Here is a 24,667-nt window from a genome sequence, read left to right on the forward strand (position 1 = left end):
TAATCGCTGTCTAAATCTGGCTGAGCATATTATACTCTCGGGTAATTGTTAAATGAAATTATTCTGCTGACCTAATTTAAGGACAGAATATTTTCGACGCAACATAAAGCGTTCATATATTTTATTAAATGTCATTTTATATTACGAATATGTCTCGGTTATGATTCTTGCAGAACATTCTCAGAAAAGTTCATCATCATTCGTGTTTTTAGGTCGAATTTTCTTCTTGACTGACTGAGAGTGAAATGTGCTTCTCACTGTCCTGTGCATTATGCGCTGTCTGTGTGAAATTACCCCCTGGTCTAAACCTGTATTTGCGTCGTTTCTCAGTTATTTTCCGTGAATTCTTCCTGGTCTTCAACCTACAACGTCCATATCTACCACTTTTCTCACCTTTTCTTATTTCCACTCTCAGCCTTTACGTTCTCTGTATATTTGTAGTAGGCGGTGGTTCCTAAAATGAGACTCAGTTTCCCGTTTTCTTTTTTTATTACAAAAAAAAAAAAATAAATACCACCGGGGAGCTCGCTGGGACGAGAGAGCGTCTCCCCCGCGAATCCTCTCTAAGCCTATCTCTCACTTACACTCTTTCACACAGACTCCACGCTCACGGGGGAACTCGTTGGGGGTTTTCAAACTATCACAGAGGATCAATTCAACAACATAGTTTATACTAAAGAGAATACAGAGGTCGCTGGAACATGATCATAAAATATTTTGTATATAAACATTTCAGTATTTTCCACGTGAATAAAGGGTATGTGGCAACCTATTCTACATGTGTGATTCTCAAACGTTCTTTCTCAAAATTGTCGGCGATCTGAGATTCCTTCAGGTTTGAGTAAGTGTCAGCACATTTCACCTGTAATGTCAACAACATCCTTCAGGTCACTTAAGATTTAGTACCTCTGGGAGGAAAGGCGACGTTGTCAGATTCCAGAAAAAACGCCACATGTCCAGACTTTGTCATCAGTATTCTTTTAACTTTGTAAGACAAAGCTTATCATGTTATTCGGTCATTGAGTTATAAGCACACCTTCATATTTCACATAACAGTTATATATTATGAATTACATATTTTCCAACCTTGGTACACCTTATCTTTGCATTTTTTTTTTCATTTAGAATATTATTCTTCTAGTCATGAATCTTGGATTTTAATTGTGAACTTCCAAAATTTCCACATTCTTTCTGTGTCCATTCCTATTCTGCACTGAGTAGTGCAGGCCATATGCAGTGCATTATTAACTTTTGCTCTCTGTTTATTGCTGACATGCTAGGACTATTATTTCCTGATAGTCCTGTGGCCCCTTTCCACTAATCATCCTGTGGCTGCTGCTCTAATTCATCTCACTGTCCTCTCGACACCTGCTCTTTACTCTTTCTTCCTTATTTACTCTTCTTGCATTGTCCCTCCTGTCTTTTAAACATTCTTGTGACCTCATCATCTGGCTTTGCTGTTAACGCTGGGTCATCTGTATACAACAACTCCCAGTAGTCGCCTTCTTTTGTGCATTCCTTTGAAGCTTCCTCCATCGTTGCGATAGAAAACAAGGGACGCTGTGCTGGTCCTTAATCGGTACTGACATTTAAGTCTAATTCTTACTCAGTTAATGAGCCTTTCTGGCATCCTCTGGTCTTGCTTATACTGGTACTGTACTGTGCTGAATGCCTTCTTAAAATCCAAAGCATACCTACCCAGTATGTATTGTCACACTGCCATTCGACCAGAATTTCTCTTTTCCCAAATCTCATCTCCTGTGCACAGTATGAGTTTGCATTCCTTTGTAACACATCCCTCACCGCCCTACTTATTTTTACTGTAGTTTCTGCACTTGGCCTACTTATTTTCACTGAGCTTGTTTCATTTATACTCATATTAACTGAGTGTACTTCATTTATACTCATCTTCACTTACCTTGCTTCAGTTATATTTTCTTGGGGATTCTTCATACCACCTGCTGACTGGCTTTGGGAGCCATTTTGCACGGAGAACTACTTGTTACTTTTGGATATTTTTTTTTAATTCCATATGCACCTCCTGGGAAATTTTAATTGATGAAATAAAGAACATTATCAACTGGAAGTGTGCAGCAGTAGAGTGTTCTGAAATCGTACTTACTTTAAACTTATTCAAATAAAAAATCCACAATCCAACAGGTACAAGATGCTTGGCTGGCTGTGAAGTACATGGGAAGCCTGGCCCAAAAGAAAACTCGTAGAAAGATTCAAAAAAAGAAAGTTCCTGCGATGAAGCTGAGGCACAACCACCTATAATCACTGATAATGCTGATGTTATCGAAATGTCTTTGGTTGAAGAGATTTTTAATCGGTTATTAACAGTTTTTTTTTATTTTGCTCTGTCACATAACATCTTATTCTCTTGTTTAGTCTGATGCTGTGTCTTACTGCTCACAGCAACACACCTTTGTTATTGAGATGGGCAATAAATTTTCCGTTTTGAAGTGTGAGTCTGATGTTACTTTTTATTGTTTTTGTTTTGGGGGAAATTTTAGTGAAGGGTGTTCCTTTTAGACACTCTGAAGTCTGTCACTGATATTGTTCAGAACACTCTGTTGTTATAAGAATATCAGCGTCTTTAAATTTGTTATAGATGAATAACCGTAATTTTCGCTCTTAAATCGGAGTTCGAGTGAGTGTCAGTACTTCTGATACAAGTGATCTTGGTAAAGCTGCATTGGATATGATTATGATATTTATAGAATTGTTGTAGTCTTGTGTAGGGAACCCACTCTAACATTACCTGCTCATGCTGAGTTTTAGTTATGGGACCTGATTTCAAATACATACGAACAGCCAAAATGCAACGAGTTTGTACTGAGATGCAAATCACAAAGTTCCTATATGTGCTTGACCCAAAACTGTATGTTATGTAGTCTCCATGATATGGTCATCCAAAGTTAAAAGCTGATACATAACTCTGTAAGATGAGAACTTGTGAAAGACGACTGCAGATGTTGACTCTGGAAGTGATCTCAAACTCCTGAAATAAAAATAACAAAATGAACAAATATAAGAAGAATAACGCTGAAAGATCCAATTGCGACACGTGATGACTAACAAGAGTCCCTCACATTTTGAAAGAGTATTGATACTGACTCGTCGCTGACCTGCCGCACGCAGGGAAAATCAGTAGATACAGGAAAATAAGTGGAAATTTAAATGTATGACGTAATCTATAGATCAGTATTTAATGAATTCAATATTTTTAAGCATGCAAAGAAATATACTGTTATAGAACCCATGAAAATGTATGCATATATACAAGAAAGTAATTAAGAATCGCAGGTACCAATACAGAAATATGATTAAAGATGAAGCGTAATTAGAAAGAGTTGTGAGGTCAAAGAAGAGCAGAACTTATTATGTTGTTTTAGATTTAGCTGATTGATTTTCTTAGCAGCCCGTAAGAGATTTATTACCTGGGCATAGGGTATACGTGCAGGACGGAAATGTGGTGCTCAACTCCAGGTCTCAGTGACCCGCACGCTGAGTGAGAGCAATTTGAGTTAAGAGTCAATCGACTAACAAGAGACATAATGTACATACAGTGATAAAATATATATTGGCGAGAAGGCCAGGAAACTCTACATACAAATATATACACGAGATTCTTGCTGCGTTGATAGATGCGACACATGATCGTAATTAATGGGTAAAGAAGACGTCTTTACAAGTACTCCCCTCCCCCAGAGACAATTATTATGAAACAGTGATTGGAAGATATGTTGAAATGTTAATCACGGTATCTACTTGGGAGCAGGGCTACTTAATTCTTCGTTTTTCCATCTGTTGGCCTCTCCCATTAGCCAACACTCACTGCTATCGTATTTTTATCCTCATCTGATGGGTACCTTAGGGTTCAAAGAGGTTGCAACCTTGCCTGTTAAATCTTTTCACTTCAAAAATCACCCCCACCAAAATCACTTTCATGCATCATAATAAAGTCTTCATCCAACCTACACATCTCACAGACTCATCATCAACATAGAGGTAAGGGCTGCTCTAGGAGCAAGAGCCCGTGCTGGCACAAGGCCAGCTAAATCTAAAACAATAACGACATCAATAAACTTACGGGCTGCTCTAGGAGCAAGAGCCCGTGCTGGCACAAGGCCAGCTAAGTCTGAAACAACAACAACAACATCAATAAACCAGCAATACTTGTCTGTCTGAACATCGAGCCCCCATAGGCTGGGAAAAGATGCTGAGAGAGAAGATGATCATAATTTTCCATTAATTAATTAAATTGTCCCAGTTGTTAATATATATTTTCCACTAATTACCTATTTTTCCTACATATCTTTATCATTTATTTAATCTCAAAACGTCAAATTCAAACCAGAGCCACGAACGAAAACAGTGTTTAGTAGACGACGCCTAAACGTAAACGCTCGTTCCCCTCTATCATTAATATTATTAACCTTAATTATCTCATAATTAAGTAAAATATCTACATTTTTCTTATATTATCCGCTAATTATATATAAGTATCCATTTTTCGTCTATATCTTAAAGTCAATTTAAACCTAAACCACAAACGAAAACGGTGTCTGGTAGACGACGCCTAAACGTAAACGCTCGTTCCCCTCTATTATTAATATTATTAACCATAATTATCTCATAACTAAGTAAAATATCTAAATTTTTCTTATATTATCCGCTAATTATATACAATTATTCATTTTTCGTCTATATCTTAAAGTCAATTTAAACCTAAACCATAAACGAAAACGGTGAGTGACGACGCCTAAACGTAAACACTGTTCCTCTATCATTAATATTTTAACCCTAATTATCTCATAATTGAAAATACTGTTTTCTTATATTAGCCGCTAATTATATATAATTATTCATTTTTCGTCTATATATAAAGTCAATTTAAACCAGAACCACAAACGAAAACGGTGTCTGGTAGACGACGCCCAAACGTAAACGCTCGTTCCCCTCTATCATTAATATTATTAACCCTAAATATCTAATAATTAAGTAAAATATCTATATTTTTCTTATATTATCCGCTAATTATATATAATTATCCATTTTTCGTCTATATCTTAAAGTCAATTTAAACCTAAACCACGAACGAAAACTATGTCTGGTAGACGACGCCTAAACGTAAACGCTCGTTCCTCTCTATCATTAATATTATTAACGATAATTATCTCATAATTAAGTAAAATAACTACATTTTTCTTATATTAGCCGCTAATTATGTATGATTATCCATTTTTCGTCTATATATAAAGTCAATTTAAACCAAAAACCATAAACGAAAACTGTGTCTGGTAGACGACGTCCGAAACGTAAACGCTCGTTCCCCTCTATCATTAATATTATTAACCTTCTCGAAAATATCTACATTTTTCTTATATTAGTCCGATATACAATTATCCATTTTTGGTCTATATATAAAGTCAATTTAAACCTAAACCACAAACGAAAACGGTGTCTGGTAGACGACGCCCAAACGTAAACGCTCGTTCCCCTCTCTCATTAATATTATTAACCCTAATTATCTCATAATTAAGTAAAATATCTACATTTTTCTTATATTAGCCGCTAATTATATATAAGTATCCATTTTTCGTCTGTGTTAAAGTCAATTTAAACCAAAAACCACAAACGAAAACGGTGTCTGGTAGACGACGCCCAAACGTAAACACTCGTTTCCTTTTATCATTAATATTATTATTAACCTTAATTATCTCATAATTAAGTAAAATATCTACATTTTTCTTATATTAGCCGCTAATTATATATAAGTATCCATTTTTCGTCTGTGTTAAAGTCAATTTAAACCAAAAACCACAAACGAAAACGGTGTCTGGTAGACGACGCCCAAACGTAAACACTCGTTTCCTTTTATCATTAATATTATTAACCTTAATTATCTCATAATTAAGTAAAATATCTACATTTTTCTTATATTATCCGCTAATTATATATAATTATCCATTTTTCGTCTATATCTTAAAGTCAATTTAAACCAAAAACCATAAACGAAAACGGTGTCTGGTAGACGACGCCCAAACGTAAACACTCGTTTCCTTTTATCATTAATATTATTAACCTTAATTATCTCATAATTAAGTAAAATATCCGATATTATCCGCTAATTATATATAATTATCCATTTTTCGTCTATATCTAAAGTCAATTTAAACCAAAAACCATAAACGAAAACGGTGTCTGGTAGACGACGCCCAAACATGTAAACAAACCAATGCCGAAGCCGAAGTCGCCACCATCATTTGCCCTGAATTTCCTCTAATTAACTTCGGTGAGTTACAGTTTATAGATGTATATTAATTTTTTAGACTGTATATTGACTGTTTAGACAGAATATAGACTGTGTAGACTGTATGTTGTCTGTAGACAGGGCCTAAGCTTGTAAGGAGTGTGGTGACTGCAGGTTAGATTACGGGTTATAGACTTTGTCGCCGATAGTCCGAAGGCCCGATAGTCCGAAGGCCCGATAGTCCGAAGGTCCGATAGTCCGAAGGTCCAATAGTCCGAAGGCCCGATAGTCCGAAGGTCCGATAGTCCGAAGGCCCGATAGTCCGAAGGCCCGATAGTCCGAGAAGTCGGCGTCCGATAGTCGAAGGTCCGATAGTCCGGCGCCCGATAGTCCGAAGGTCCGATAGTCCGAAGGTCCGATAGTCCGAAGGCCCGATAGTCCGAAGCGTCCGATAGTCCGATAGTCCGGCGTCCGATAGTCGAAGGTCCGATAGTCCGCCCGATAGTCCGGTCGATAGTCCGAAGGCCCGATAGTCCGAAGCGTCCGATAGTCCGAAGCGTCCGATAGTCCGAAGGCCAGAAGAAGTCCGATAGTCCGGCGCCCGAAGTCAGAAGGTCTGATAGTCCGAAAGTCGAGAAGTCCGAGGCCGATAGTCCGAAGGTCTGATAGTCCGCCCGATAGTCCGAAAGTCAGAAGGCCCGATAGTCCGAAAGTCAGAAGGTCCGATAGTCTGAAAGTCAGAAGGTCCGATAGTCCGAAAGTCAGAAGGTCCGATAGTCCGAAAGTCAGAAGGCCCGATAGTCCGAAAGTCAGAAGGTCCGAAAGCCCGATAGTCCGAAGGTCCGATAGTCCGAAAGTCAGAAGGCCCGATAGTCCGACGGACTGTAATCAGCCCCCCCACCCCTCCATAGCTAATACGGCAAAATTGTAACCAGTAAACACCCATAAAAATACCAACCTACGACTATCGGACCTTTGGACTATCGGCCCTTCGGACTATCGGGCCTTCGGACTAACGGACTGTAATCAAAGGAAACACGTATATGCGATATTTCAGAGGCAAAAGTAGCGGCAATTTATCACTGCTGGACACAGGCCCAGGCAAATTTCACTAAAGTTTGTAAATTGGAGTAAATAACACTCGTTTATTCGCGTGGAAACATTTCTAGGCTACCGTCCCTGACCACCCGTTCGTCTGACACACTCGGTGTCTTTCTAATTTCCAGGATTTCTGAGATGCAACGTGATTAAGAAGTAGCGCTGGACTTTGCCACAGCGTATGTCTCTACAGGGCACCTGTTCTCAAATATCCCGCCTGCAACCATTGTTGCGTGTTAAAGAATTTACTAGGACACAGAGCAAAAATACACGATGTCAAAAGGTCAATCAAAAGCTTTGCGTCATCCACGTCATTCCGAATTGCGGGTCGATTGTGTGTCTGAGGGACACATACGCGGTGCGAAAGATTTGACTCCCCCACGAGTACTGAATGATGTTTGAAAACAACTAGACGAGAGTTTTGTGACAACAAAAATTCTACACAGTAATTTTTGACCGACATCCTCCCAACTAAATGAATTCTGACGGCAAAGGAGGAAATTAACTGGTGACAGCTGAGGTGGATAACGTTCGATTTTTATGTAACTTACCCAGGAATTACCTAGCTATTAGTTTCACTTATCCGGCAGCTTAAAATTTTGAGATTCGTGGGTCGCGCTCATTTGTTTTGGGGTAGGTGACGTGCCCCTCCCACTTTCGGGGGGGAAACAGGGGAACAACTTAGCAAAGAACTCAATTTGTTTCCGCCGTGTCGGTTGAAGTATATACTGTGGTTGGCAGCAGCTTGATTTTGGAATTCGTACTTTCCTGGTTTGATATTTCTTCATCAGTTGGTGAAGTATTCTTTTGCAAGCCTTGTGGCTTTTATTAGTTAGTAATAGGCAAGACCTGATCGTTGGATTACAACCTTTTTCCCATTTTTTGGACTTGTTAATTGAGTTTTTCATAATATCCGACACTAGCACTTTTAGTTTTAGGTATTGCAGCAAAGACTGCAATACACATCTAGCTAAGGAATTGTATGATTCTCATACAATGTATAATGTTTGTAGAGGACAAACTTGTTTTATTGACTTGAGATGTGCAGAATGTACCGAATGGGACTTGAAAAAGTGGAAAACATTAGATTCTCACTTGAAGAAACTTGCTAGGGAAAAAATAAGGAAAGTGACTGCTAGGGAGATTAGTAAACCAGCTAGTCGATTCGTCTGCTAAATCAGACACGAATGTTCCTTTAATTTCTGTGAACCCTGTCCCATCTCCTCTACCTGTTCAAACCTCTCCTTTACCCGGCTCTCACATTTCTGATCCCAACACCATGGCCAGTCTTGAGTCAAAAATTGAGAAGAGATTCGAGTTAATTGTAGAATTGATCGCCCAGTTAGCTTCTTCGGTAAAAGTACTAATGGATAATAAAAGTGATTGTTGCGACACAATATACAAAGCATTGGTCCTTTACATTAGGAATTACTTACGGCAAAGCTGGACACGGCCGTGAAACTCTTGAACAAGGTGGTTAGGCAGTAACTAACGCCTGGTAGGCGGGAATACCCGGCCTGCCCGGATGTAAACATTCCAGTTTGCTTTCGGCTGTCATGCGTTGCAGACGTGATTTTGGATCTTGCCTGATGGTCATTAAGCTCTTTATTTGTCCTGGTGGAATCTTTCTGTATTTTTGTGTATATATTGCATGTGTTTGATATTTATTAATAGACAAACCCACGATTTATGATAGCCTTGCCTAGGCCGTCGTTCCCCAGTGTCTGTGTCTTGGGTTTGACGGCCAAGGGTGCATTTTAGAGAGGCGTAACCGAGTGGTAATGCTTCTCTTCCAGTAAGCCCATTAATTAGATACCGAAGGTGTTCCCCTGTAAGTTCAGATATATTAGATTGGGACGTAACAACTTCGGTTCCCTTCATTGATTGGGACGCAACAAGTTCGCTCCCCTTTTTGGGCTCACATCCTCCAATTACAGGGCATGACTCCCTTCTACTTGTGCTGAGTGTTGTTCTTCACTGCCTGTGCTGTGGAGGAGTTGTGGGAGGGGGTGGGTGGAGTTTTGGGGGAAAGGTTGCAGGGCATCGTTGGTAAGTTTCGCTTTCACAGCGCTCTTGGTAGCCTCTCCTTCTTCCCTGTCTCTCTCCCTGTAGATTCTTCTGCTTCTCTCCTTTGGGAGAGATCTCTCTCCTTTGCCCTCTTGCGGATGAAGACCATGGGGACTGGGGCTGGCGGTCGGGCAGCCTTTTCTCAGGGGTCTCCTCTCGCTTTGTAGGGCAGTTTCCCTTGGAGCGAGAGGAGTCTCCCTCTACTAATCGTCTTTGCTTTTTCTCTCAGGTTGACAGTGAGCACCATAGGCGCAGCGGTAGTTGGCTGGATATCTCAGTTTGGGAGATCTTTGCCTGAAGGAGTCCTGACGTTCATGCAGTGTTTGCTTCGGGATAGACCACAGTCCCTGGCTGGAATGGCGTAGGTCCACGTCGGGGTCGTTCCAACTCTGTGCCCCGTTGATGTGGATCGATTGCTATCATTGCTGGCCTTCACGTATGCTGTGGCACTGCCTCTGGCGTATCTGTAGTTCCGTCTGCTCCTGCTGTGCTTCCTGTGTTACTGCTCCTCTTGACTCGGCAACAAGTCACTGTGGGGCTCCTCCTGGTCTCCTGCCGCAGCTGCCCTGATCACTTCTGTCGCTGCTGGTGACGTTCCTGTGATGTTCCTGGCCATTGCTGTAGCTCCTGCCTACCAAACCGCTTCCATAGTTCCTGCATCAGCTGTCATGATCACGCCTGCTACTTCTCCTTGTGGCCGTGTCCTGGGCTGCTTCTGTTGTGATCCTGCCTAGCTGTCCTGGAGGTTACGATGTTTCGTGTCCATCATCCTGTTGAAGATATCAGAGTGAAGGTGAAGGAAGTTGCCCTGTGGGAGGTAGCTGCTGTCTTCTTCAGCTTATCTTTGATTTTGTCTTCTGCTGCCTCTTCCCTTCCTCTCCCGAGGTTCGAGGGGGTCCTGGGAAACCAGATAGGCCTCTGTTGGCCAAAGGAAAGGAAGGCCGCTTCTTCCCCCTTGAGGTCCTTTGGGCGTCTAGGGGCTGCCTTCTTCTGAGGAGTCAGTGAGTCTCTTGTCGGTTCTTCCCGACCTTCAGGTTCGGGAACCGATTCGCATTCCCCTGGTTTTGTGTTTCAGAAGCCGCAGGCATGCAGACCTCGGTTTGTGCTCTCGTTACGAGTCCCAGAGGTTCCGCCTCTAAGACGGGTGCTGCTTCGGACGCTTGTTTGCGAGCCGCTCCAAGGAGCTTGAGATTTTGTGGAATATTAAGTACCCTGAACTGGTTCTGGAGAGTACTCTCCCTGGCCCAGTTCAGGAGGAGCACGAGAGAAAGATCCGAGGCACCCAGGTGTCCCGGCTCTTCCTGCCAGCACTACAAGCACTCCTCGAGCTCTTACCACTGCTCGGTCAGGTTCCCAACCTGGTGTCTTGAATGGTAACATGCACCTTCCTTTCCCAGCCCTTCCACAGAGGCTTATGCTCTAGGCACAATCCTATGGCCTCACCTGTTGCATGCTCGAGTGGTGGAGAAGGGGCCAGGGGGTTCTGGTGAGGGTCTCTCTCATGCAGGGAGTGGAACGGGAGGACCATGACCTAGATAGACTCGAGGGTCCTTTTCCCCAGGACACAGACTCTCCCGAACTACAGAGGACCTACTTAGAGATTGTTAAACTGATTCGTCAGTATAATGACCTCAAGGAGGAGACCTTGGTCTCCAATGTGGATCATCCTTCCAGCATCGATGCTTTCTTGGGGCCACACAAGGAATCCAGAGCTTCGTTGGGCCTGCCATGTTTGGATCATGCCAATGTGGTTCTGGACCAAGTGAGTTCCCTTGTTTCTGGACAAGAGAACTCACTCCGGTACAGCCGCTCATTCAAGATACTTCCTCTTCCTCTCCCTCGTCCGAAGCGCTTCTATGTGCCCTCGGAGAGGCCACTGCCAACTAAACAGGTTGACCTGGACCTAGTTTGACTTGGACCGGCTCTGTTGCTGGACCAACTTACGGAGGGCATCTCCCTCTCGCATCAGGAGTCAACAGCACAGGAGTTGACTGCCATGGCAGCATTCCAGGCAGTCTCTTGGCTTGACCTTTGGTTACTTACTGTGGCCAAGGTAGTCTCCTCTTCCTTGATGGGTTCGGACAACGCCAAAGTGGCAGCCACCCTCAAGAGGCTGGCTGTTTGGAGGTAAGACTATCACTTACCTAGCCCACCAGACAGCTAACCTTTGGGGAAACTTAGCTCTTAAGAGGAAGGATGCAGCCCTCTCTCAGATCACCAAGTTCCTTGTTCCCAAGTCAGTTCTGGCCTTACGGAATAGACTGTTGCTGGGTTCGCTTCTCTCTTCTTTAGAAAGCAAGTGGATGCTGCTGTGGACAGACAGGTGTTAGCCAACAACGATCTTCTCGTTCATCAGGCAGTAGCCAAGACCTCCGGGTCTTCATGTGCCACTGTAGCCCAACCTTTACGTCAGACTGGCACTTGCTCCACTGGCCCTGAGAAGTCCCAGACTTTGAAGGGTCCTAGCAGGAACACCCAGCCTTCTTCTGCCCCCTGCCAGAAAGGCTGCTGAACAGCATCCCTTCCCAACCGGGGAGAGAAGGCAAGGGCAAGAAGAAGGGAGGAGGACGCTAGGGGGACATTCCTCCCCACGCGCTGCTGTTGGTGTGGGAGTGCCTGTCAAGCCATTGGGCAACATGGCAGCAATATGGAGTGGAAACCTGGGTAGTGGATGTCCTTTGAGTGGCCGGCCTACTTCCCTTCAAGTTCCCACCACCTCTCACTAACCATCCAGTTCATCAACACACTTTCGTCCCTGGCTCGCTGAAAGATCTCGCCCTTCGGGGAGAGGTGAAGGCGATGCGGGAGAAAGGCACTGTCGAGGTCATGACACACCGGTCTCCGGGGTTCTAGAGCCAGATATTTCTCAGAGAAAGCATCAGGGGATGGAGATGGGTCATAGACCTTTCTTCCCTGAACTGATTCATTCACCAGACTTGGTTCAAGATGGAAAAGACACTTTCAGTGCTTGCAGCCATCAGTGAGTCTGACTTCATGCTTGTGGTGGATTTGAAAGATGAGCATTTTCAGATACCCATCCATCAGTCTTCCTGCAAATACCTTCGCTTTATCCTCAGAAAGATGGTGTATCAGTTCAAGGCACTCTGTTTGGGGCTCTCAACTGTTCCCCAGGTGTTCATGAAAGTGTTCACCCTTTGTGTCGACTTGGGCCCATTCTCACGGGATACATCTCCTGAGATATCTCGACGATTGGATAGTTCTGGCAAGCTCTCGTCCAATTGCTCCAGGACAGAGATTGACTTCTTGAGTTTTGTTGCAGCCTGGGAGTTGTGATAAACTTAGAGAAATCCAATCTCATGCCCAGTCAGAGGATAATGTACCTGGGCATGCTGATAGATATGGCAGCAGCGAGAGTCTTCCTGTCATACTCCCATATCAGCAAGTTCAGGGAGACAGTGCAGTTGTTCCTGTCTCAGCAGGAGCAAACAGGTTGACAGTGGCAAGTCGTTCTCGGTCACCTCATCCTTGGAGAAGCTGGTCCACCGTGGGAGGCTCCACCTTCGTTCTCTCCACTGGAGAATAAAGGAGTTCTGGTCTCCGGCAAGGGACTTCCAATCCCTCTCTCGAGGGAAGTGAGACAAAATTTAGCCTGGTGGCTGGATGACAGGAACCTCATCGTAAGAATGCCATTACACATTCCTCCTCCCAAGATGCTCCTGTTCTCAGATGCATTGAATGAAGGATTGGCCGTACACCTGGAAGAGTTGTTGGTCTCAGGTGTGTGGGATCAGAACAACAGACACCTCCACATCAATGTCCTGGAACTCAAGCAGCTTTCTTAGCTCTCCAAGAGTTTCAGGTTGGAGTGATGGAGGTACTTCGTGGTACTGATGAGCAACAATACCATGGTAGCGGCATACGTCAACAAGCAGGGGGACTAGTACAGTATCCCTTCAGCTTCACGAGTTGACGTTGCAGGTGCATGAGTGGGCAGCAGCGCTCTCGGTGGAGCTGTCAGCCAGATACATACCAGGCAAGAGGAACGCAGTGGTAGACAAGCTCAGTCGTCAGGGTCACGTTCAAGGAACACAGTGGTCCCTACACCCAAATGTGGTGGAGAGATTGTTCAACCTTTGGGGCAGACTAATGACAGACCTGTTTGCAACACGGCACAACAGAAAGCAGCCAGTGTTCTGCTCGGTCATCACGGATCCATGGTCAGCAGCAGAAGACACCCTTTGACACCCATGGGAGGATCTCGACACTTACGCTCTTCCTCCTTTCTGTCTGATTTGTCAGGCGATCATTAGGGTAATGATCACCCCGAATCTCAGAATTACCCTGGCGGTTCCCATGTGGCCACATGCCGAGTGGTACCCGCACCTGCTAGCTCTGCTATCCAAGGCACTGAGAGAGATATTCCCCTGGCACAACCTCCCTTGCCAGCCACATGTTGAAAGGTTTCATGGGTGGAGACTATCTCTCGCTAGCGAGAGGCTTTTCTTGTCGAGCTGCCGCAGAGATGTTTGGATACTTTTGGAAGTCCTCTGCAGCTGTGTACCAGGGTAAATGGGCCGTCTTCTGTGGTTGGTGTTATAGACAGGGTCTCTCTCCAGTTGGAGCTACTATTCAGCAGGTAGCAGACTGTTTCGTCTCCTTCTTTGAGAGAAGCTGCTCTTTGTCTCAGCTATTAAGGGCTACAGGGCTGCCCTGGCCCTAGTCCTTTGCCTGAAAGGTGTCACTCTTTTCTCTTCTCTCCTCAAGGGAGATCTCTGTGGTGTTGAGAAGCTTTGCACAGTCTTGCCCTCCCCGAGTGGGATTTGTCTCTCGTTCTTAGGAGCCTAACTCGTGCACTTTACAAGTCTTTCTGAGAGTCGTCAGACAGGGATCTGACCCTCATGACTGTCTTCTTGCTTGCCTTGGCATCAACGAAGAGACCAATGTAGGCGAACTGCATGGCCTTTCCTGGAACATTAAGCACTTGAGGGGATGGAGATCTGTCACGCTCGAACTTGTCCTGGAATTTGTAATGAAGACAGAATCTGTTGGTCCCTGATGCCAGATTCGAGTCCTTCTTGATCCCCTCCCTAGAGGACTTTGTTGGTAATGAACCAGACGAGATGCTACTGTGTCCAGTTAGATTGCTGCGGTACTACTTTAAGAGGACTCGATAGCGCAGGCCTGAGTGTCGACGACTCTTTGTTAGTACTGGCTCGACCAAGAAAGAGGTGTCCAAGAACACCATTTCATTTTTCTTCTTTGGGTGTAAGTCCCTGTATAAGGTATTGAATGAATACCGGTAGGTTCTTTTAAAGTGGTAATGTATTCTCGAACAGAATTAACGTATACAAGAGGATGCAGAGATAGGAGCTGTGTCGGCGTGTGTTGTTACTCTTCTTTATTCCGCCTACCACTACAGCCAGATACAGTTACTAATATCCTAACAGTGATATTTATTATGTAGCAACAGAAATGATATTGAATGTAGTATGTATATATATACTAAGATTACAGATTCCCTGCTGCTCCTGGCAATGATAATACAGTACATGTGAGTATTTTTACGTGTGCCTAAACATACAGTGCTAAATGTGTTGCCAAACGGGCAATACTTGTTTGACAATAAAACATCACGATCCGTTGCGTGATTCGATCTTGATGATTGTCATACACTTCCCTTCCCCTTGGCGTTCATAAAGGTTTTATGGACAATGAGCCAGTCTTTGTGATCGGCGTACTTGTTGATGGATAGTTTTGGTTGACTGTGCTGATGCTGGAGAGGGCTGAAGGGGACTGTCATCCTGATGCTGTATGGCAAGTGTAGGGATGGTGCGTAGAAATCTGCGGTTGCGCCAGAGTACTCTCGTGCTGCCGTTTTTATCAGGTAGTCTCGATTCCTTCCTTTACCCATAGCTGTACCAACTTTGTCCCAACGTTTTGAAATAGGGTCTTGGATCCTAATGGTTGCTCCGATAGGAATAGGGGGTAGAGGTTTGGCATTTTTGTTGTATCTGTCAACAGAATTCTTGAATTGTTCTGCTGCTCGTTGATCACAATCAACAGTTCTCTTCTGCCATTCAGGTGCAAAGGACTTTTGCATGTGCAGGCACGCATGAACGAAGGGGCTCCGACCATCAGGTTTAGGTGTGTTTCTTAGCTCTAGTAATCCACGATCAAATGCTTCGCAGTTCCTGATATCTCCATTACTTGAGACTTTCGTTATGAGGTGTTTGACCGCCTTCACAGCAGATTCTGCGTGTCCATTTGACTGTGGGTAATGTGGGGTGGATAAGTCATGGCGAACTCCCCAACGTTTCAGAAAATTGGCGAAGTCATGGCTTGCGAATTGGGGTCCTCCGTCCGTTCTGAGTTCTGATGGGTACACCCAAATCCCTGAAGAAAGTCCTGAAAAGTTGAATAGTTTTGGACGTTGTAGTATCATTTCCACAATGACCGACTGCTGGCCATCCTGAGTATCTGTCAACATAGACGAGGTAAGCCCTACCAGCAACACTGAAGAAATCTGCAGACACGGACTCAAACGGTCTGGAAGGTGTATCAGTATTGATGAGGTATGGTTCTTTTTGTTGACTTGGGAGCATGACCTGACATGCCTCACGTGCGAAATACATTAGAGATGTCATTATTGATACTTGGCCACCATACGGTTTGTCTTGCTCGTTGTTTGGTTGCTTCAGTACCGCGACGACTGTTGTGAAGTCTCGTCAAAACCTGTCGTCGAAGGTTTTGTGGCACTAGGATTCTTGCGCCATATAATGTGAGGTTCCCATCTAAAGATAATTGGTCACGTACTTTCCAGTAAGGTAATAGATCTTCTGGAAGTGCCTTGTTTGAGGGGGAAATCCTGTTATCACTTGTTCGATGATCTGCTTGTAGGTTTTGTCGGTGAGTGCTGCACGGCGTATTTCTTCCAGGATGGGGTCACTAGATGAAGTGTCTTGCGTAGTTGCAACTGGTCCTGCAGAGATAGAGAGGTTGCTTATAGTGGCGATGCTGCGTATTACGGCACTTCTGATGCACATACTTGTCTCATTTCCCAGGGTTACGTCGTCTTCCGTAGGTGTGTCCACTGGGGCACGTGAAAGAGCATCTGGTACGCAGAGGTCTTTGCCCTTGCGCCACGTACTAGTGAAGACGTATCCTGAAATTTTCTCTCGTAGTCTCTGTAGTCTTGGATTTTCGAAACAGTCCAAAGTATATGAGTTTAGTAGTGGAATCAGTGGATTATGGTTAGTTATGTGACTAAATTGTGCTAGACCTAGGAGATAATATTTGCATTTCTTCATAGCCCACACTACTGCAAGCATTTCCAATTCGATTGTACTGTACCTGCTTTCCACATCTGCCAAAAAACGTGATCCACATTGGACCAAACGCCATACACCTGCATGTTCTTGTAAGAGGGCGTAACCAGTACCGTTGAGTCTTGATGCGTCCGTCTGTAGCACCGTTGGTAGAGTATGGTCGAAATGCGCCAATATGGGGGGTTCTGCAAGTGCTTTCTTTGTCTTCAGAAAAGCTGCGTTATGATCTGATGTCCATATAAATGAATTCTTTGGGCTCATAAGTGGTCGAAGAACTTGTGCGGTTGAAGCGATGTCTGGGGTGAATTCGGCCAATTGATTATCGAGTCCCAAGGCATCGTGCTTACCCCATATAAAAATGGGAAAAAAAAGCATGTTAAAAACGAAGAAGAAGATGAATGACCTTAAGTCTGTGATATTAGTTGGTGTAGGGAACTCAGTGATTGCTTTTATTTTATCTTTGTTAGCTGCTATACCTGTCTCAGAAATGGTATATCCGCAAAATGATATGCTGGGAGAAGCTATGCACATTTTCTCAGCATTCAAAGTTATTCCATGAGCACGACATCGGTTCAAAGCGTCTTTGATACGTTGGCAATGACTTTTAAGGTCGTCATCCCACATGATGAAATCATTGACAACTTTAGCGAGGTTAGGTATTCCTGACAAAGCTTCGTCACTTCGATGGTTATATTCATCACCAGTTGAGCAAAGGCCCGTTGGTCCTCGAAAAAATGTGAAGCGTCCTAGTGGGGAAATGAATGTTGTAAGGTGACGGTCTTCTTCCGCCAGTGGTGTTTGCCAGCAGCCATGTAGTGCGTCAAATGTTGTAAAATATTTTGCTTTTCGATCGATACGCCTCATGGCTTCCTGTGGTGTCAGCGAGGGGTGGGTTGGGCGATCCACTTGAGTATTAAGTTTCGTCGTGTCCACGGTGATCCGCACACCTCCTTTCGGTTTGGGAACTGCAACCATAGGATAGCACCATACAGATGGCTGATCTCCTGCTGGTGCTGTAATACCTTGAGTGACCAGTGCTTCTAGTTCATTCTTGACGTCTTCTTGCCGAGCGTATGGCACTTGTCTTGTGGTATGAATGGCAAGTGGCTTTGCGTTTTCCCTGAGATGTATTTTTATACATGAACTTACCTGTTGTTTACATATAGCTGTAATTCTCGATCTCGACAGAAAATTCAAAACTGGCGGTCCCGCTAATATATGGTCAGGTGATACGACTACCCCCGCCCTCTACCGGGGTACCTGGATCCATTTCCATCAACAACTAATCATATTTTCTCTGTCGGGCCGGGCGACTAGTCGTCTGCTCCTCTTCAGAAATTCATCGGTGCTTTTTCGTTTCTTCTTTGGTGAAGTACCCACTTTTTTGACGGTTCTGGCTTGTTTTTTGGCTTTGGTTGAGATTTTTTCTAGTTATGTCTGATTCAGGATCTCAAATTAGATATTATTGGGGTTGTAAAACTCGAATGTCTCGGTCTAACATAGACCCTCACTCTTCTTGCTCTAACTGTAGAGGAAATTGTGCACAAATCTGGATAGATGTGATGAATGTTCGTCTTTGTCTGTGCTTGATTGGCAAAAGTTGGCTAAGTATCAGGCAAAATTAAGTAAAGATAGGGCACGTAAGGCTTCGGCCAGAAGTTCCTCCCAGAGTAGGAGTAGTATTGCCTCTTGTTCTGTTCCTGTTACCCTCCTGTTCCTATTCCTGCCCCGGAACCTGTTGTTTCCGAACCCACTACCGTGTCAGACCTTCGGGCAGAATTTGATGGTAAGATTTCGGCTCTTTTCTCTGCGATAGAGAAGATTGGCCAGGATGTGAGTGCGATGTCTAGACATCAGTTGCAGTGATAGTGTTGTGGAGGAGGTGACTGTTCGTCCCCTCGTTCTCCTAGGTCTAGGCCTCTGTCCGGCTCCCAGGGCTCAGGAGAAGACATGCCGAAAGCCGAAGGGAGGCGAGTGGGGTCTGCTCACGAGCAGTTGCTCCCTCTAACAGTCCTGTTGCGTCCCAGGCTGTTGCAGCTCGCTATAGTAAAAGCGATGCGGAAGTGTCTTCTTGTGCTTCTGTTTCGTCGAGGAGGAGTTGGAAGCAGTCAGAGTCTAGTAGGCCGCTGAAGAGACACAGAGCTTCCTCTCCAAGTCAAGTTCCTATCAAGAAACCTTTGGCACGTTCTCCTCTTCCGTCTTGTAGCTTTTTGGGATAGCCCAGAGATCTCTTCTTCTTCAGGCAGTCCGGATGTGCGTTCTACGGATCGTAAGCGGCGCACGGATCCTCCTGTTAGCATGCAAGTAGCGGCTTCCTTCCCGTTGGATCCCAAGTCGGCTTTTATGCCTCGGTTCCTGGCCCCCTTTCGCAAGAGGACAAATTGGACAAGATTTTGAGACTTTTCGAAGGTTTTAAAGCTCCAGCTCTTCAGGTTCCTTCTGCAACTGAGGCTCCGGTCTCTGCTCCCGCTCACGCACCTGGCGCCGCTTCCGCTCGCCGACGCCTGACTCGCTTCCGCTCGCGCGCCTGGCTCCGCTTCGATCGCGCTCCTGGCGCCCTTCCCCGCACCGGCCGAACTCACGACGCTACTTTGGCGCTTGGCGCCTCTCAAAACATGTTTCCAAGGCGCACAATGTTTGCGCTTCTAGCGCTACCATGGTTTTGGCGCCTCTTTGGCTCTCGGATCTTCTAAGGCTCCTGACTCCTCTCAAGCTCATGTTTGGATACGCTTGACGCGGGTCGGGCTCTTGGCGCCTCGGTGACGTTCGCGATAATCAAGAGGATAACGCAAGTTTGGCTCCCGGAGACGTTTCTATCCGCGGTGCTCCAACTGCTTCAGAGATTCTCTCCCCAGTTTCCGATGTTTCGAAGTAGATGATGTTCCGTCTGCTCCTACTTCCAACTTTAAGCATCTCTTACAACTTTTTGAAGAACTTTTTCAAGAAGACTTTGCTCCAGCTTCCCTTCGTCTCCGACTCACGCAGTTTGCCAAGGATTTTAAACCTCCTTCCTCTAGATTTCTGAAGCTGGTCCTGTCTGTTTCGGCGAAAAGAGCTCTCCGAAGGCAAGAAGGATGGTTGAGCAAGAAAAGATCTCAGGGTAAAACATCTTTCTGTTTTCCCCTCTCAACTGTCTTTAAGTCTCGTTCGTGGTATGAGACTGGGGAAGTCTTTTCCTTGGGAGACTCTGCCTCCTCTCAAGGGGGATTTCTCCAGCCTTGTGGATTCTGCCCGTCGCTCAGCTTTTTCTTCATCCAAAGTCGGCTTCGTCTTCGAAATTGACCATCTGGTGAAGAGTTCCTATAGGATCTTGGAGATCTTTTCTTTTTATTGACTGGTCTATAGGAGCCTTGAGCAGGATAGTGAAAGTCTGTGATCTTCCCCCAAGACTGCTACAGATCTTGATGCTATTTTGGCCTGCCTGGACAAGGCCATCACAGACGGAACGTCAGAGATTGCCTCAGTGACTGCTACCGGCATTTTGAAGAAGAGAGCACATTGGATTTCGTTTGTCGCGAGAGGAGTCTCCAGGAACCAGAAATCTGCTCTTCTTTTTGCTCCTTTGCTTAAGGAATCCCTTTTTCCCGCCACGTTAGTTAGGGAAATTTCGGGAGGCTCTCTCACGGAAGTCTACTCAAGACCTACTGGCTCATTCTTCGAAAAGACCCAGGTTTTCAACTACTCCAGTAGTACCCAAGCCTTCTTTCCCTGTATCCTCTAGGCCTTCTCGGGGTACTCCTTCTCGGCCCTTTTCCCGTGCTAGGGGAAGAGGAAAATTCTCTTCTCATCCCCAGAAAGCTAGGGGTACCAACCGATGAGTTCAGGGTCCTTCATGCAACGGTCGGAGCCAGACTACAGTCGTTCTGGCAAGTTTGGGAGGCCAAGGGAGCAGAACCCTGGGTGATCAACGTTCTGAGAGAAGGCTACACCATTCCCTTCTCAGAGAGTCCTCCTTTAAAGTCTTCGCCAGTAGACTTCAACGTATCATCCAGGGACTCAGAGAAACTTGTGGTGTTGGAGGAGGAAGTTACTTCCCTCCTTCAAAAGGGAGCCATAGAAGCAGTCCTCGAACCTTCATCTCCGGGGTTCTACAACCGTCTGTTTCTGGTTCCAAAATCGTCAGGAGGATGGAGACCAGTCCTCGACGTAAGCGCCCTGAACAAATTTGTGCTTCAAACACCATTCAAGATGGAAACCACACAGTCGGTTATCAATTCCCTGAAGGAAGGAGACTGGATGGTGTCCCTCGATCTCCAGGACGATACTTTCATGTACCTATCCATCCGAGATCAAGGAAATTCCCTACGGTTTGTGTTCAGAGGCAGGGCTTTTCAATTCAGGGCTCTTTGCTTCGCCTATCAACAGCCCCACAAGTTTTCACAAGGATGATGGCTCCAATTGCGAAATGGCTTCACTTAGAGGGAATTCACATTTCCCTTTACCTCGACGACTGGCTGATCCGGTCTCCGTCAAAAGGCCAATGCATGAAGGACCTACAAAGGACCCTTTCTCTTACCGACGAATTGGGACTCATAGTAAATCTTCCAAAGTCACAACTCTCTCCATCTCAAGACTTGACTTATTTGGGAGTTCGGATGAACTCAGTTCTTTTCAGGTTTTTCCGACGTCTCAAAGGATCGAAAATGCCTGCTGAAAGTGAGATACCTGATGGCAGCCAAGACTTGTTCTGCCAAGGAATGGATGAGCCTTTTAGGCACCCTCTCATCGCTAGAGATGTTCGTCAGTCTGGGGAGGCTACACATGAGACCTCTTCAGTTCTTCCTACAGCAGATCTGGAACAGGAAGAAAGACACGGATTCGTTTGTTTTTCCTCTATCCACTCAAGTAAAGCAAGACCTGTCATGGTGGAACGACAGGAGCAAACTAGATCGAGGTTTGTCACTGAGACAGAGGAACCCAGACCTGATGTTGTTCTCCGACGCTTCAGACGAGGGTTGGGGAGCAACATTGGGGATCTTCAAGTGTCAGGCAATGGTCTTCATCCCAACGGGATTGGCACATAAATGCGAAAGAGTTGAAGGCAATACATCTAGCCTTGGAACATTTCGTGCTTCTGGTGGAAAACAAAAGATAGTAGTGCACTCGGACAACTCCACTGCTCTGGCGTACGTGAAGAAACAAGGAGGCACTCACTCCTTCTCTCTGTTCGAGATCGCAAAAGACCTGCTTTTGTGGGCGGCAACCAAGAACATAGAGCTAGTAACTCGCTTCATCCCGGGAGCTCTCAACGTAAGAGCGGATATCCTCAGCAGGTCACTCCAGGTCATTCCGACGGAATGGACCCTCCACCAGAAAGTCTGCCAAGGCCTGTGGAAGGTTTGGGGAACTCCCATGTTAGACCTGTTCGCAACGAGGGAAAACCGCAGACTACCTCTCTTTGCTCTCCTGTTCCAGACCCAGAAGCATTAGCGGTGGATGCCATGCTCCTGGACTGGTCGGGTCTCTTCCTTTATGCATTCCCTCCCTTCAGGATGCTGGGAGAAGTCCTGAAAAGTTTCGAGCACACAAAGGTGTGTCAATGATCCTTATAGCTCCATGGTGGCCAGGAAGATCATGGTTTCCAGAGCTACTGGAGAAAGTAGTGGATTGGCCAAGGAGGTTGCCATTCAGACCAGACCTTCTGTGCCAGTTGCACAGCAGAAAGTTCCACAGGAACCCGTCAGATCTAAATCTGACAGGGTTCAGACTCTCGAGCGACTCTACAGGAGGAGAGGCTTCTCTAGAAGAGTGGCGCAGGCAATGGCTAGATCAACCAGGCCCTCGTCTACAAAGGTCTATCAAGCGAAGTGGAAGCGCTTCAGGGAGTGGTGCTCCGAGTCTGGAGTGTCTTCCACTTCTACGACTCTAAGCCAGGTTGCGGATTTTCTTTTGTTTCTGCACAAGGAGAAGAAATTGGCTGTCAGCACGATTAAGGGGTATAGGAGTATGCTGGCAATTTTCAGGAATAGAGGTATAGATCTTTCCTCAGACAAAGATATTGCAGAACTCCTTAAATCCTTTGCTACCACTAAAGGCAAATCTCTTCGGTACCGCATTGGAATTTGGATGTGGTGCTAAAGTGGCTTACCTCCAAATCTTTTGAGCCTTTGAGTTCCTGCTCCGTTAGGAATCTAACTAAGAAAACTCTCTTTCTCTTGGCACTGGCCTCGGCAAAGAGAGTAAGTGAGATTCATGCTCTGGACAAAAGAGTTGGTTTTTGTGCGGATAAGGCTGTAGTTTCCTTCACCTTGGGTTTCCTAGCTAAGAACGAAAACCCTAGTAATCCATGGCCAAGGGAATTTCCCATTCCTAGCCTATCCTCCTTGAGTGGAAGAGAAACAGAGAGACTTCTCTGTCCGGTCAGAGCATTGAAATTCTATCTGGACAGGACCAGAAGTGTAAGAGGAACTCATGATTTTTTATGGTGCTCAACTAAGAACCCCAAGAACCCTCTATCTAAAAATGGGATTTCTTTCCTTTTGAAAGAACTGATTCAGGAGGCACACAAGGAGTTAAGGGATGTGGATTTCCCTTAGTTAAAGTGAGGCCTCATGAAATTAGGGCTATTGCAACTTCTTTAGCCTTCAAGAAGAACATGGCTTTAAAGGACATTCTAAGTTCAACTTATTGGAGATGTTCGTCTGTTTTTGCCTCGCATTATCTGAGACAGATCCAAACTACATATGAAGACTGCAGTACGTTGGGCCCCTTTATTGCGTCTGACACGGTGATGGGCAAGGAAACCAGAGGCTCTAGATCCTCTCCTTAGTTTCCTTGGGTGCAGAAGTTTTCTTTTTGGTCGACTACTAGAGCCTAAGAGGTTAGAAGGCCTAGTAGGTCTAATTTTAATAGGTTGGTGTGAGTTTTTATGGTTGGGTGATATGATGGTGGATGCTTTGAGTACTGCGCCTGAGCAGGGGCATTATATGCTTTGGTTGATTGTGTCGAAGACGGCTGGGCCAACAGACCTTTCTCCATATAGCAACCTGCGTCTGAGCTACTAGGCCCCGTGAGTTGCACTAAGGATAGCAGGTTACAGAGGCAGTAACCGAGAAAACAGCTTCCTTAGCAGGTAAGGATCCAAAGTTAAGACGTTTTTCTTAGCCTGATGATCTCAGGTTTTTTCCATTTAACACTTACAGCTGTCCATGCCCACCGCCTCAATGTGGCAATCAGCTATATGTAAACAACAGGTAAGTTCATGTATAAAAATGACATTTTTATAATAAAATAAGATTTTATATCATACTTACCTGTTGTTTACATATAAAACATTCCCACCCACCTCCCGCAAGGGACAAGGGGACATAGAAAATATGATTAGTTGTTGATGGAAATGGATCCAGGTACCCGGTAGAGGGCGGTAGTCGTATCACCTGACCATATATTAGCGGGACCGCCAGTTTTGAATTTTCTGTCGAGATCGAGAATTACAGCTATATGTAAACAACAGGTAAGTATGATATAAAATCTTATTTTATTATAAAAATGTCATTTTCATAGGCGAACCAGACATTTTTTTAAGTATGATGCCATTCTTAAGGTCATCCTTTGTGACTAACACATCGGGAAATTGCTGAAGAAGTTCACTCTTGATGTCTGCTGAAGACTTTCTTGACGGTGATCCTGGAGATGAGGACGGCTGCGGCAGGGAGTTGTTTTGAGATACGTGCTTTACTTGACCTTGTTCCCTCTTCTTCGGTATTTGTTGAGGAAATTCCTGTGGTACAATCCGAAGGGCTTGAGCGTGAGACCATGATAATAGAGGTCGGGAGAGATTGGACATGACATTTATCCATCCAGTCGTGCTCTCATTCCCATACGTCATAGTAGCTTGCATAGAGCCCAGGACGTTACCGTTGAAATCGCTGTCGTCAGGGTTTCGTAGTCTCAGGGTATCAGACGAGTCCAAATCTTTTAGTTGAATTTCCAAGCTTTGTAAGTGTTGTCTACCTAT

At 44.9% G+C, this 24,667-nt stretch overlaps 2 protein-coding genes across 2 annotated transcripts in view; both read left to right on the plus strand.

Moving 5' to 3' along the window:
* LOC136834467 (carboxypeptidase B-like) overlaps nt 1-2,471 on the plus strand; it is a 51,537-nt gene extending 49,066 nt beyond the window's left edge. Inside the window, exon 13 of the mRNA XM_067097072.1 lies at nt 2,161-2,471. Coding sequence (XP_066953173.1) covers nt 2,161-2,277 — 117 coding nt within the window. The 3' untranslated portion in view covers nt 2,278-2,471. The remainder of the gene's footprint in view (nt 1-2,160) is intronic.
* A 3,754-nt stretch (nt 2,472-6,225) lies between these two features.
* The window catches only part of LOC136834464 (oocyte zinc finger protein XlCOF6-like), a 101,204-nt gene continuing 82,762 nt past the window's right edge, over nt 6,226-24,667 (plus strand). Inside the window, exon 1 of the mRNA XM_067097068.1 lies at nt 6,226-6,301. The gene's annotated coding sequence lies outside the window, so the exon portion shown is untranslated. The remainder of the gene's footprint in view (nt 6,302-24,667) is intronic.

Source organism: Macrobrachium rosenbergii, chromosome 53 (assembly GCF_040412425.1).
Source record: "Macrobrachium rosenbergii isolate ZJJX-2024 chromosome 53, ASM4041242v1, whole genome shotgun sequence".
NCBI classification, from domain to species: Eukaryota; Metazoa; Arthropoda; class Malacostraca; order Decapoda; family Palaemonidae; genus Macrobrachium; species Macrobrachium rosenbergii.